This window comes from Gavia stellata, chromosome 29 (assembly GCF_030936135.1).
Source record: "Gavia stellata isolate bGavSte3 chromosome 29, bGavSte3.hap2, whole genome shotgun sequence".
NCBI classification, from domain to species: Eukaryota; Metazoa; Chordata; class Aves; order Gaviiformes; family Gaviidae; genus Gavia; species Gavia stellata.
In genome coordinates, this window is record NC_082622.1 from 3,395,110 (window position 1) to 3,409,864 (window position 14,755).

A 14,755-nucleotide genomic window follows, 5' to 3' on the forward strand; every position below is an offset into this window, starting at 1 on the left:
CTCACAGCACCCCAAACCGCCCCCCAACCCCTCTCCGGGGGTCCCAGACCTCCTGAGGACCCCACCGCCCCAACAGCCCCTCCTGGGGGGACTGCAGCCCTCCCCCAGACCTGCCCTGGGGGGGTCCCAGCTGCCCCTGCTGGGGCTCTCAGCCCCCCCAGCCTCTCTGTGGGGGTCTCGGGCACCTCGAGGATCCCGGAGCCCCCCCAGCCCCTCCCCGGAGGTCCCGGGCCCCATCCGGCCCCTCGCCCCCCCGCCAGCACCTCCGTGGCCCCACCCACCAAGCGAGACCCCGCCCTTCCAGCCCCACCCCTCGCCCTCCAGCCACACCCCCAACCCCACCCGCCAATCACAGAGCGGTGGCCGACCCAAGCTCCTCCCGGCGCCGTGCGTACTTCCGGCGCGCGGGGCGGGGGCCGGAAGCGGCGGGCGCGGGGGGTGCTGGGCGGCGCCGGGCGGCGGCGGAGCGGGAGCGCGGCGGGGAGGTGAGGTGAGGTGAGTGCCGGGGCTGGGAATGAGCGGGGGGGGGCTCCCTGCCGAGGCTGCCGACCCTGCCCCGGAGCCGGTATCGGCGGGAGGAGACTCCTGCGGGGCAGCGGCCGCGCCGGGCCCCGGGGCTGGTCGGGGGGCGCCGGTGAGGGGTCGGGCCAGGGCCCGTCCGGGCTGGGGGGGGGCTCCGTCCCCCGAGGCCGCGTTGGGCGGGCGCAGGGAGGTGGGAGGGGCTGCTGGGGGTAAATCCGTTAAACGCGGTGGTTTCGGGTTAATTTAGTCCCGGAACGGTGAAAACTCCCCGACGGGGCTGTTACCGGGGCCCGTCGCCGCCCGTGGCACCGGGTGGGGGAGCTTCGGGCCTCCCCGGGGCTCCCTGTGCGGAGCGGAGGCGCTTCCTGCCGCGGGGGCCCGGCCCGGGGGTGTCTCTACGCCCGAATTCTGTCCGGGGAGGGGGAGCGGGCACAGATTCCCGAGACCTGGGCCGCTCTGGTCCATCCCCGCCGGTGCCGCTCGGCCCTCTGCGGCGGGGTACGCCATCCGGGCGGAGGGTCGGGCTGGGGGGGCCCGTACCTGCCCCCACAGCCCCAGCGAGAGGCGTTTAATCCCGCCCGCTCTGGCTCCGTCCCCTGGAAGGGGGGTCGGGCTGTGCTGGCGGCCCGGCTGCCGGTAGCTCTCGGTCGAGAGCTGCCCCCTCCCCGGTGATGCGGCGGGCGGGTCGGGAAGCGGAGGGGTCGGCGGGTTACCGGGGCTGGCAGCTCCCGGGTGACTCACTTGGGGAGGGGGGTGTGTGTCCAGCTTTCCGCGACAGGACTGAGTGGCCGCAGCCCCAAGCGAGGATATTTCTGTGCTTCCGAACACCGGCTGCTCCCTCCGTCTTACCGGGCTCGGGGTAGCGCTCGTGTCTCCAGCCTGTTGCTGATTTCTCTTCTGCCCTTTGCGTTTTGGTGCTGATTAGGATGGGAGAAATGTGTAAGTGATTGCTTTGGATTTTGTGATAGGGAAATGAAAAAAACACAACACAGGGGTTTTGTGCGGCAGGTGACAGGATTTTGCGCATCGGGTTCTGGAATTCCCCAAGACCTGCGCATCGCCGAAACACCAAGAATCGGTGACCTCAAGAAACTGCTGTATTCCCTTTCTCTTCCTGAGGCGATCCTCGTGTCCCCGGAATATTGCTGAGCTTTCTAAAAGCCAAAAATACCCCCTATTATTCACGTAACAAAGTTCAGCCAAGCAGCCTCTGCCTGAGCAGGCACAGCTCAGGAGGGATGCTGACGAGGTTCGATGCTCTGAATTCCTGATATGGAGCTTGGTACTGTATCCAATTTAGCTTAGATCCGAGATCCTCAGTTACTTCCCTGGTGGATTCATCGCCCTGACAGGGAATGGAAATGAGAGGAGCGTAGCAACGGAGTCTGGCAACTGCAAATCTCCCATTTCATACAATAATTGTGATGAAAAAGGAGTCCTTGCACTCGCTCTAGTGTGGAGCGAGGTGATACTTTAACTGTCTCTTAATGTTTGAATAAAAATGCCAAATAACATTTTTAATGATTTCAGTAGGATTTGTTATTTGAGAGAGCTTAAATAGGGTCCAGATGGATTTTTTTTTTTAAAGCGCTTTTGGTTTTCTAAATAAAGTAGATCTGAAATACCAGCAGTAGACACCATGGGTTCTGGAGCAATGTCAGCAAGTATTGTTGTACTATAAACAGCAGAGATCTCTGTCTTGGCAGCTGGGACTAGCAACTCTTGTGTTCGTGGCTGGTCCTGACAACTGACTAAAATCAGGCATTTGAGTCCTGTCTTGCTTCAAATAGTTCCTTACTTGATGAGCTGAACTGTTTAAAAAAGAATTCTTTGGGCTTTTGGATGATATAAGTGTTGGAAATCATCTGGTAGCTGATCCCCTGAGATATTCTAGTGTCAGCTCAGAAATAAACTGTGGTATGTTCTTAATTTAGTTGTCCCATCTTTATTCCTTTTGCCTGTAGAAACAGGAAGTAGCTGATGCAAATTTCGTGTTGCTGACAGCAGTTTGTCGGGCTTCACAAGAGCTGAATCTGAACAGAGGCGTAGGTTTGACTTGCTTTGGCTATAAAACTAACATTTGTGTCTTCCAGAACATCCCAGTGAGGACTCAGGTTAGTGTGCTGTCTCAGGCAACCAGAAGAATTTCATTTATACCGTTTTTATGAGAACTTGCTCACTCCTCTGAGGACCGGCCTTTGGTTGGGACATGCCGACTCCTTGATATTCTCCAAACAGGAAACTCCTCTTGCTGTGTTGTTGTACAGGATCGGCTTTGGGATAGTCAGTGTTTTTACAAATAACATCCCTTCCCTTTATTGCTCTGCTCAGTATATCAAAACAGTCTAGTTGTAGATGAAAGCCTGTTTGCTGTACAGTGTGTTCAAAACCATGTTCCCAAGCTTTGATGGAAATAACAGCTAGTTAATAGATTAACCAAATGTGCTGTGAAAATGAATGGACTTTCTGGCCCAGGGTGAAACATGTATTTGCTGCGAGTCCATAGCTTCCGCTCCATTGGTAATCAAAGTTCAATTGAATTTAAACAAGACCTAGATTTAAATCCTGCATTACAGTCCCAAAAGGGAGAGCTTCATCTCAACTCCGCTTCTGTCAGCTGGCGAACTCTAACCCCCGGCTGCACGCCGTAGTTTGAAAGCCTTTCTCATTCCTCCTGAGCACGGGATGATGTGCTGAACAAAAATGACTCTTCAGTGATCTGTATGTCTCAGCTTCCTCTTTAAAGAAGGCAAATGAGATCCCGTTTTATTAGTGAGATCTGTGAAGTCAGTTTGTCACTTACTGACAAATTATTCTGCATTCAGAGTGATTAATAGACAGAACGCTGTTTAGATGTAGCCCAAGCGGGTCTGCTTTGTGATCTTTTTTTTTCTCCTCGCTAAACATTAATCTGTCTGGATTGCAGATTCTGGCTGTTAATGTTACTTAGATTCTGGTCTGTACAACTAAATATTTTTATTTCATTCCAGATGGGTATGTAGATAGCAGAAAGAGCTGCATCCACAGGCCAAAGAGCACAGTAAGGGTGAGTCAAGATAGCTTTAGTGAGGAGTGACTGAGACACAGCTGCCTGCTCTAGGACTTTGTGCTGCCTGCACTTAGTTCTGATTTTGCTGCCCGTTTACCAAGACTTATCTTGTGAGTTGTCCTAATGCTGCCCATTAAACAGAAATTACAGTGAGTGAGTTCACCATCTGTCAGATAGCACTGGGTTTACAAAGCTGGTATCAAGCACTGTGAGTTTATGGCTTCTGTGAGGGAAACCCAGGAAGGATGTGTCGAACGGCGAGGAGACTGGAAGGAATTTGAATCTCAAGGAACACTTTCTTGTTAAAGGACATTAATCCCGACAGCGTATCTAGAACTGATGTGCTGTGCTCCTCGCAACAGCATGTTTTATCGCTGGGGGTCGGAAGCAGCTTTCCATCTGGACTTTCTGGTTTGTAATCCTGATTTGAAATGCAGTTTGCGACTCTGTAATGGGGCTGATCAGATTAGAGCCTCGTGTGGAATGTGGTGGGGATCAGTGGTGCAGAACAGCAGCTTTGTCTGCCCAGACGCTCGGTAAACCTGGTGTCCTTCCTGAAAGCCCTGCATTACACCCCTCTATCTCGCTGCGCTCTCGAAGCATGGGAGAGTTTCTTTAACAGGTGGCTCTTTTGGGGAAAAAAATCCCACCCTTCTTTTAGCATGCTGAGAGCGGGGGAGGCAGAGCCCTGCTCTTGGCTGCGCTCCCACTTGAAGACGTGAGCCCCATTCTGGATGCGTCGGCCTCGGCTGCAGCGGAGCGCTGACAATCCTGTGGTCAGGATTTCTACATTGTACGGAATAAAAAAAGAGGTATTCATTACTGTTGATTATATGGGTGACCGCCCACAAGTTTCAGCCTCTCTGAACTTTTTTTGTATCTCGAAGCCATCCAGTTCCTGCTGTCCAGTTTTATGCGCAGTATCTCCTCTGGCTCACTCTTACCCAGGGGAGGAAACCGCTCTCTTCCTCTTGGAAGGGGGGTGGCCTCTCCCCTGCCCCCCCACTGCTTCTCCTGATGCAAGCAGGCGAAAGAGGGCTGGAAAATGGCCTTGTTTGCTTTGTGACATTAGTGCTGCTCATGACTAATGCTGGATCTGCCCCACATCCTCTGGAAATTGGGTGAAAACATGCACTTTGAAGCAGGGCTGAGAAGGCTTATGAGCAAAAGCAAAACCCTAGTTAGAACTGTAGCTTTTGTTTCTGAGGGAGATCTAGTATCAGTTTGTCAATGCAGCTGGGTAAACCCTGCCTTCCTTTTTGGGTATGCTGGGGAATGCACTGGGAAGGATGTTCTTCAGGCAGGGTTTTGAGCTCTCGCAGGCTGTTCCCATAAGAAGGAAGCTGTGTCCAGGCCATAATCGTGATTCACGTTGTAAAATCTTTCGATGAGTGGTGATAAGATAAAAATGCAGTTGGTGACTTGCTACTCCCTCCCCGCATTCCCAGTGCATTAGTGTGCTTGGAGCGTGACTTGTCTTGCTCCTTGGTGCAGAGTCTCTGCAAAGCCGTATTTAATCGAAAGTTTGTATGACACCTAAGACTTTTCCAGATGAGATGCTTCAAATGACTTATGTGCCTACATCTCTTTCCTGTGCAGTGCTTGCAGAGTAGATTCTGCAGTTCAGATACCAAAGCCTGTAGAGGCAGAGTATGAACAGGGGCGCATTGTTGTAGAAGCAGCTATGCCTTCTTAGCTTGTGCAGCTGCTCATCTTAGCGTGTGCCAGGGTGGCTCGTTTTGCACGCTTATGCTCCGTTCTGTAGTGATGCTAGAGTTTTATAAATGTTCCTTGGAGGAATTCAAGACTCCGGGAGGTCCCCACGGATGCATTTGCAGAATCAAAGCCACTAGTTCTAAGCTGAAGTGTGTGAACTCCCAACGAAGCAGTTGTACTTGATTTGCTATATGATCATAGCTGGGACTTCGGTCAAGAACTGACTGCAGTGAGACTCTGTGCAGACCTTTGTTTTATTGAGTGGTGTCAATTCAAGGTTAGAAGATGTGAGTTTTGTGCCCTTATATGTGTAAGAAGTCCTTACAATGGAACAGAAACTATGTGGCCATTGAGGAGCGACTGTGGCAATAGAAAGCGGCTGTGTGTGTGGCTGTTGTGTAATCCAAATGTCCATGCTAATTTGAGCGCACCCTGCTGTCCATCATCAGGCTGCAGAGCTAGGTAGAAATTAGTCTTCTGGAACTGGTAGAGCTTGTACCAGACAGCCGATAAACCCTTTTCAATATTTGGCATACAGGTTTCATACTGTCAGATGGCATGAATAATTGTCTTCTGTCTGTGCAGGTTGTGGACAGCGGTAGATATGGAAAGGCTGGTTGAACGGTTGGAGAAGGCTGTGGAGCGCCTGGAGACGGTGTGCCAAGGACCTGGCATGTGTGGAGATGGCCCTTCCAAAGGTAGGGCCCAAAGCACCTCCCCAGCAGCGTCACCCCACGGGATTCCCTGCGCTGAAGCTCCAGCCGGGCGGTGCGGCAGTGTCGGACATCAGCAGTAGCTGTTGCAGGGCGGGCGGTGCTCGTGCAGGGCATGCAAAGGGCTGGTAGATGAACTGGCTGTGCACAGAGGGGAAGCGAGTTTCGCAGCAGATACTGCGCAAATGCAGAGAGGCCTGCGGTTACCGTCCTGCTAAGATAAGGACTTCCTGTGGCTGCAACGCTTCCCTTGCCTGCATTCAGCTGCGTGCTTCGGGCTGAGCCTCCTGCGTTCGGTCAACAAGACCTGGGGGAAGGTTGGGAGCGGGTGGGAGGTGCCGCCCAGGAGTATAGTGCGTGTGTGTGAGTGCTCCCAGCGCAGGAGCTCACCCGGTGCCTCTCGGTGATACCTGTGCTCTGGTTCCTTCTCTGCAGGAGTGGCTCAGTACGTGCAGGCTTTTGATGCCCTTCTGGCTGGCCCAGTAGCTGAGTACGTCAAGATCAGCAAAGAAGTTGGTGGGGATGTGCAGAAGCATGTAAGAACTTGCGTTCTCCCTTCGCTCTAAATAGATGCTGCTTGTCCCTCAGGGCCGTTAAGGGCCAAGTTTGGTGTCAGTGTTTGCATTCCTCTAGTGCTGTATTCTAGGATGTTAATAATCCCTGAGGATTCAATGCAGATGCCCAGATAATGTCCAGCAGATTGCCACCTATGCATGCTATGAATCAAACCTCGTTCTTGAAATCTTTCTTAGGTGCCTAGCTCTCTTTACAGACTTTGGCACATGCCTTTAGGAGGCCTGTAGACTACCCAGCCGAAGAGCGGTTACAGTCTTGTGAGTTTTCGCTGAGGATGAGTGTCTCAAGAATATGTGCTTTGTTATCAGCATAGCTGCTTTCTTACAGACTAGGAACTGCAGGCAGTGGGAGCTTGAATGACTATTAGCGTTATGCTGGGTACAAGAGAAGCTCTCTCATGTTTCTCCCTGTTCTTAGGCTGAGATGGTTCATGCGGGCTTGATGAGTGAGAGAGCTCTTCTGGTGATGGCATCTCAACATCAGCAGCCAACAGAGGTAAGTCTGGGAAATCGCTCATCAGAAACGGGGATGACTGCCACTGTAGGGGAATCTGGGCCATTACAGTTCCTCCAAATGAGGAACCAGAGGAAGATTGGAGCCACTTGCATCCATGAGGTGGTACTTGCTGAAAGCGTGAACTGCTCCGGGTGCTCACCCAATACTGGACAGAATTCTGGACGTTGATTCTTAGAGACGCAGAACTGGCATTTTCCAGTCATTAGAGCAACAAGTTTTCTGTCTCTGTCAGAACAGCTTCTGAGTGTCGTCTCACAGCGTCTGTCTTGAGTTTCCCCTGGCACCAACACTGCACAATCACTGTTGCCTGAGATGCAACCTGCAGACAGGAACTTGTCTGAGATGGGAGCCACAGTGGGATTGCGTAGAGCTTGCTTTTCATTATGTGATGCTTAAAGACTTTCAGGCATTAAACTCTTTCTGAAGTATAACAGACACTTGTCTCTATTGAATGGCCTCTGAATAATAGCTAGGCTTTTAGGATTGATTTGTTCTTAGCAAGTAATTTAAGACTTTACCCTAGGCTGCTGCTTCTCAGCAGGATGTGTGACTGAGCATCTGATCGTGAATGCATTGGCTTTTCCCTGCTGAGAACTGTTTTTCCTGAGCAACAGGATCCCACCTTGCTTTTCTTTGCAGTTATCTGGCTCAGTCATGGCTTCTACTGTTACACTGTGGTAGCTGGATTTCTGTCCTACCTTCCTATTCACTGCAAGATACAGCTGCATCTTTTTCCCCAAACTCAGCATTGGAGGGTTGTTTATCTTTCACCAGGCTTGCTGGGACATTGCTCTGCATAGCCTCTAGTCTGAGAATCTGCTTACAAATTCCACTGACACATTATTTAATAAAGGATTATGAACAAAGAACAACCTTAATGTAGTGTAGGTCCTTGCAGGTTGTCTTGCAGGAGTCTAGTCAGTTCTGGAGTAGCCAGTTTAAAATGCAAAATGTATGAACTCTCATTGCTTGTGGTAAAGAATTTCCCCATCCTGTTACTTGACAGTGGCGCTAGGCTGGAGCTTCTGAAAGTGTAGTCTGGCCAGTGGTGCTCGGAACCTCTCCCTTTTCACCTAAACAGAGGAAGGGACAGCAAAAGGAAAAGCCGAGGCTTTGAAAAGCAAGTTTTGCCCAAATTTGTCCCTCGCTGCTGCCACCAGCAGGAGAATTTCTGATCTTGAAGGAAAGAAAAGTTCCCTAAGAGGCATCTCTGGAAATGTGTAATTGGCTGGCTGCGCTGCTCTGACCTCAGAAGACTTCTAAGCACTTTCAGTCAGCACTCCAAGTGGGCAACACACAGAAACAATTTTTACCATCCAAATACTAAAGGCTTGGATTGACTTGAGAAGTAACCTGAGTCCTGAAGTCTAGCTTGGTAGGGTGGCTTGAGAACTTGCTGCGACTCCGATTGTAATGCAGGCTGTAGATCCCAAACTGCAAAAACCTGCAGAGCACCCCTTTCTCTGAGGGTTTGCAAAGGAGAGGAAAAATTTGACAAACTGTCTTGGAACAAAAGAATCCAGGAAAGGCAAATGCTATTTCTGTCCTCGTTACTAACAAGCTTTGTCAGTGTCTCTTGGATTGAACATGAGTCACAGTTCTTGGCGTACTCCCATAGTACCAATCCAGTTGGGAGCTGTGACTTCAGCCCTGGAGGAGCTAGGCTGTGGGACCGAGCTCGGCTCGCGGGGAGGGCCAAGCCTGAACAGGAGCTGTAGCATAACTTGTGCCAGTTGGAATCTTCCTCCGAGTGACCGTCATCTCGGCAGAGCCACCCATGACGATGTGCAGCCATTCCAGAGCAATACTAATGTACTTAATTGTTATTGTCCCTCTTGTCCTGCAGAATGCGTTCTCATTGCTTCTGAAACCGATTTCAGAGCAAATCCAGGTGGTGCAGAATTTCAGGGAGAAGAACCGTGGTAGCAAACTGTTCAATCACTTATCAGCAGTCAGCGAGAGCATCCCAGCCCTGGGCTGGGTGGCCATGGTAAGCACTCCAGTGAGAAGTGGTTTCCTTGGGCTGGTGGGAAAAGTCTGGCTCCCTGGTCAGCTGCTACATGCCAATGCGTTCTTTCTTCTCTAGGCTCCAAAGCCTGGTCCTTATGTGAAGGAAATGACTGATGCTGCCATGTTTTATACCAACCGGATCCTCAAGGAGTTCAAGGATGTGTAAGTTCACCTTCTCTCTTAAAGACGTCATTGAACACAGCTAACTGGCTGCGTAAGGGCTACTCCAGTGTCTAACCACAGCTGCCTTGGTCTTTAATTCAGTCTTCTTTTTAAAGGCAGGGCATATTTATAAAGCCTCACTTAGCTGTTCTTTCCTGATCCTTAGGGACAAGATTCCTTGCATTCATGTTGCAGCTGGAATCTCTGGTAGCAAACTGCTCTTGTCTCAGCATCATCTGGTGGCCGAACTGTTTGCCAGGGCAGCAAGTTGTGTCTTGGGAATGGGTTTTGTTCGAACTACCAGACTCCTCAATTAACATGGGTTACAGTGCAGAGCGGGCCTGTGGCCTTCTGCCTGCAGGTGCGAGATTAATACTAAAGCTAGAACGCGGTGCTGGAGGTGCGAGGCTGCTGTGCTGGTCCAGCTGCGTCTTGCCTGTAGGCTGAGAGGTGGAGAGATGTAAAGAACTGTTTGTAGTCCTTGGGTTTTAATGGCAAATGCACCTGCTCACTCCTCGTGATCTCCTTGTGTCCTCAGAGATAAAAAGCAAGTGGACTGGGTGAAAGCTTATCTGAGTATCTGGACAGAGCTGCAGGCCTATATCAAAGAGTATCACACCACAGGGCTGACTTGGAGCAAAACAGTAAGTCCTGGCTACATCTGCAGGAGCTTCTTAGATGAGTATTGCGTGATTATTGCAGCAGATGTGGAGCTTGTGCAATTGCCTTTCCTCTTGCTGGCCTCTTACAGGGTCCTGTAGCAACAGAAGGGGCTAAATCACCATCCGCTCCCCCAGCCGGGGCTGCGCCTCCCCCACCAGGCCCTCCTCCCCCACCTGCTCCTGCCCCCACCAGCTCCAGCACAGATGACTCTGCCTCCCGCTCCGCGCTCTTCGCCCAGATCAATCGGGGAGAAGGCATCACCTCTGGTAGGTGGAAACAGCTAGCGGAGGGAGGGCAGCCGTGTACTGTCCTGTCGTGAATCCTTGTTTTGCTGCTGTCCCTCAATACACCTGCTTAGAAAGTAGGCTCGCAGTAACAAAAGACCATCTGGTCTGAGTATGAGGCTGGGAGCCAGAAGCAGCCCTGAGGCAGTTCAGAGACAAAGGGAGCACATCTGAGAATTCTCAGCCTCATCTGTCAAGTGTAGCAAGAGATTAATCTCTAGCTGGAATGGAGAGAGTGAGCCCTTTGAGTGTGTGCAAGTCTCCAGTACAAAAGGTACAAATTTGCACCTATTCGTATTTGCACAAAACTTATCCCTTTTTTGTGTTACCTCGTTAGCATATCAGGACAGACATGAGTGAAACAAAGGCGAGGTGCTTGGCTCAAGGCTTTTTCCAGCCGCAGACTGGAAGAGCTGGCACCTTCTGGTTCTACAGTACATCTTGTGTTCTCGTCAATATTGCATCAGTGTTTCTTGCTCCCTCTTTCATTTGCTCTCACTCATGCGTGGACTCAACTTAGGACCAGTCTCAATAATTTATTTGCATTTTGAAAAGTGTTATCATGATGACTGTTGTAATCACTGATGTCTGGTGCTTGTGAAACTGCCTTCTTGGAGGACAGCTGGATCTCAGGTTTGACTTCCCTTGCAGGCTTAAGACATGTTTCAGATGACATGAAGACCCACAAGAATCCAGCACTGAAGAACCAGGGGGGTCCTGTGAGAAGCGGACCCAAACCTTTCACTGCTCCCAAACCAGCCTGTAATGCTAATCCCTCCCCAAAAACCTCTCCAAAGGCACCTGCGTTGCTAGAATTAGAGGGCAAAAAGTGGAGAGTGGTGAGTGCCTGGCATTGGCATGAGTGGGTTGGAGGGATGGGAGCTTTGTAGCAGGGAAGGAGGGTCTCCTGAAGACCTTTCTTGTAAGAGGCACTAGCTTGAAGGTACATGCTTGCTTTTAAGGGGGCTGCACTGCCCTGCTGTTCACGTGGATTAATTGGTCTGCATTCCAACAATAAAATGCGTTTTCCCTGCCTTTTCAGGAAAACCAGGAGAATGCCACTAACCTGGTAATCAGTGACACAGAGTTGAAGCAGGTAGCATATGTTTTCAAGTGCACAAATAGTACACTCCAAATCAAAGGCAAGATCAACTCCATCACCCTCGGTAAGTGGAGAAACCCTGAAAACTGCTTCTGCATGCTGGTCTGTTTGCAGAAGGCTGAATCTCCAAAACCTTTCTGTGAGCTACTCTGTCTTTTTTCTTTGCAGATAACTGTAAGAAGCTAGGGCTGGTGTTCGATGACGTGGTGGGCATCGTAGAGATCATAAACAGCAGGGACGTTAAAGTTCAGGTGAGTGTCTGCGACCTGTTCTCTGCCTGGAGTATGACTGATGCACTGTACAGCAGGGTGTCTGTAGCATCTGCTTCTTTGAGTAGTTTTATTTCCAGAGCAGGAATGTGCATCTGTGGAGAACATTCATGAAACACCATCTGTCCTACTGCTCTGCAGCTTGCCCAGCCCTTAGGAAAGGGCTGAAATTTGCCTCACTGAGCTGCTTCAGGGCTCTAGATAAGATTAGTCTCTGTGAGGCGGGCAGCGCAATGTGTCTGCCAAAGTAGGAGGCCAGCAGTAGAATCTACCCTGATTCCAGTTTTGGTATCTGATTTGGGATGGTCAGTTTGCTCAGCATTCACTGTAGTTTTGTTCTAAAGAGATCAAAACAAGACATCTTCAGATTTTTGCCAAAGGTGGGAGTACTTGAATCCAGCATGTCTGCGTCGGTGGGGTTGGAGTCAAAGCTCTTGCCTTGAAGGCAAGCACAAAAGAAAAATGTTGTGGTTGCCCAGTTCAAGCTAATGCTCCTCTAACTGCTGCTTTGACCACCCTGCTAGGTAATGGGTAAAGTGCCAACGATTTCCATCAACAAGACAGACGGTTGCCACGTATATCTGAGCAAGAACTCCCTAGACTGCGAAATTGTCAGTGCCAAGTCATCAGAGATGAATGTCCTTATTCCCACAGAGGGTGGTGACTTTGTAAGTGTTAAGTTTTGAAATCTTTGTGGTCTGTTTGGGGTTGGGGTAACACAGGGCAGAATTCATATTCTGAGGCCTGCAGGGAGTGTCACAGTTACAGTGAGGTCTGGAGGGACAAGTCTAGATTCTAGACTTGGAGGTTGTGAATGCTGATCAGATGCTAAAACCAGCAAATCAAGTTGTTTATTGTCTTTACGGTGAGATACTTGCTATTTTGTGAGAGTTTCTTCTTCCTCAGGATCTCTTGGGGGCAGAACAGCCAGTGTTTGTGGTACAGGAGGGGACATAGCATGTATCTAAGAAAAGAAATGCCTAAAGCAGTGGAAGTAGTTACTAGACTCAGTCATAAACTGTTTTTTGACAACGGATTTCTTTTTTTACCCTCCAGACTGAATTCCCTGTCCCAGAACAGTTCAAGACAGTGTGGAACGGTCAGAAGTTGGTTACCACTGTGACAGAAATTGCTGGCTAAGCAGAAAAGCTCTAAGGCTCATGCCCTCCCCTGGCCCTGCTGTGGGACAAATCTGCTTTCAGATGATTCTCTTAGATTTCTTGTACCTTTCTGCTCTCAAACTGCTTCTCTTCTACCCGAGAGACACAGCTACCTGCCGTCACTGAAATACCTCTGGCTCTGGGGTTTGGTGTAGGTGGCGGGTCAGTTATCGTCCACGTGTATTAGCAGGAAGGTGTAATTTTTTTTTCCTCCCCTTGTCCGATCTAACTGCACCAATTGATCAAGTCAGATTTTCGGGGAACTTCACAGCCAGTACTGGCAGTTGGCTTTCAGAGTGTTGTTTGGGGTTTTTTTTTGTATTGCCTTTAAGCAAACTGTTCATGTGAGAGAGGAATGTTGTCCCCTTTTTAACAAATAATGGTTTATGTCAGGGTCCAGAGTACCCAGTTGCTGTGGCAGATGTCTCAAGAAGGTCCTGGAAGCTGCTAATTCCAGCTCTATGTACTAGTTGGTGGCATTACAGGACATGGGAATGGCTTTGTCGGACCAAAAGCTGAGGACCTGGGCTGTAGCGTTCCACCCTGATTTCTCTTTATCATTCCTACTAGCTCAGTGTGTTTCTGATCGTGCCATGACAGGAGGTTCTATATTAACCAGTGCCCCAGGAAGACTGCCGTGGAGTAGCTGCAGTTACCCCCCTGGCAGTCTGGCTGGTAGCTTGGAGCTGAGCACCTCTTATTCCATAAGCCCTCCACTCTTGCAAGGGAATCTTTGCCCCAGGGCTTCCTTCTTGGAGCAGCTGAACTCAGGTTCAGTCTTCCAGGACAGTTCTTCTGAACCTGTCCCCTTCTGCAAAGGAAGGGTCTCCTTCATTCCAGGGTCAGTAGTGCAGTATTGTAAATACCCAAGCTGGATCAAGTTGGTTCATCACTCTCTTCCTCATCTGCAGTCAGCCCCCATAAAGTGAATCCTCTCAACCTCCCCTTTCCCCTGTTGCTTGGCTCTTTACTTTGGTGGAAACTTGTAGCCTCTGTTCCAGGGCCCTGGAGCAGAGTGATGGATCTAAGACACAGTACTGTACTGACCCATCAAGGGAGCTGCACGTGCTTTGACCTTCATTTTTCCAACGCCTCGGGTGGCATAAGCATATCTTAAATGCATTTCCTCTGTAAAGTGTCAATGTTCTTTTTCTCTAGGACAAAACTTACAAAAAAAATATGCAATTTTTTTATTTTGAGACTGTCCTGTGACTTGTACTCGTCTTCTCCTGAGGCTTGTGAAAAAACCTTTCTTATGTACTTAAGATTATACAGAAGATAGAATAAAGTTAATGCCAACTTGCTCATTACAATGGCTCTTGTTTACTCTTTGGGGGCATACAGGACCTCAGGTAGGACAAGATGCCTCTTGCTGCCTCACTGCTGAATGCTTTTCTGCTGGGGAAAGTACAGACTTTCCTCAACTCCCCTCAAATCAACTTGTCAGTAGTTGTCAAGTCTCACTTTTTTTTTAAGTTGGTTAGATGTAAAGTTCTTTATTGATTTCAGTTGCTGTACAAAAGTGCATAAAACAAGCCATTAGTTGAAAACTGTTCAAGCTGTTAATACCCACTTAATTCAAACCCCTCCTTTCTCCCCAGAAACCCCTAAATTTGGCCCTTTTCCCCATCTTGCAGGACAGGCTGTTATCTCTTTCCCCTGCATACAGCCATGTAAGTCTACTTGCTGATCCCCTTAAGAGATGCAGCATTCTTGCACTAGTGATTTCGGTTAATACTGCCATTGCATCCTGCGAGGAACAGGTGACAGGGAAAACAAACCTCTGGCGCAGCTAATCCTTTTGTCGTCACCAAGTGACAGGCACAGCCCTAGCTCTGAGAACCAAAGTAGACTTACCAGGGCCCACGCAGCACAGAGCGCTTCAGAGTTAGTGCAAGACTCAGTCCACCCTTATTGGAGTGTAATTACACCCAGACAAATCCCAGTCTCTTACTGCAGTGTGACAGGAGCCACTACTGCACACTGTGGAACTGCTGAGCTAAACCCCTCGTT

General features: G+C 49.8%; 1 protein-coding gene across 1 annotated transcript; it reads left to right on the forward strand.

Moving 5' to 3' along the window:
• Positions 1–477: 477 nt before the first annotated feature.
• CAP1 (cyclase associated actin cytoskeleton regulatory protein 1) lies at positions 478–14,049 on the forward strand. The gene is made up of 13 exons (XM_059830690.1): positions 478–490; positions 5,873–5,985; positions 6,436–6,536; positions 6,994–7,071; positions 8,939–9,082; positions 9,179–9,264; positions 9,803–9,908; positions 10,016–10,193; positions 10,863–11,050; positions 11,254–11,377; positions 11,482–11,564; positions 12,107–12,250; positions 12,639–14,049. The coding sequence occupies exons 2-13, from the start codon at positions 5,892–5,894 to the stop codon at positions 12,720–12,722; spliced, it is 1,410 nt and encodes a 469-aa protein (XP_059686673.1). The 5' UTR covers positions 478–490; positions 5,873–5,891; the 3' UTR covers positions 12,723–14,049.
• The last annotated feature ends 706 nt before the right edge of the window (positions 14,050–14,755 follow it).

Excerpts from the sequence above, each read along its gene's own strand:
- CAP1 (XM_059830690.1), top strand. The coding sequence starts at position 5,892 with ATGGAAAGGCTGGTTGAACGGTTGGAGAAGGCTGTGGAGCGCCTGGAG. Across the intron at positions 7,072-8,938 it reads AACATCAGCAGCCAACAGAG|AATGCGTTCTCATTGCTTCT; the intron begins GTAAGTCTGGGA and ends CTTGTCCTGCAG. Across the intron at positions 11,378-11,481 it reads GATCAACTCCATCACCCTCG|ATAACTGTAAGAAGCTAGGG; the intron begins GTAAGTGGAGAA and ends TTTTCTTTGCAG.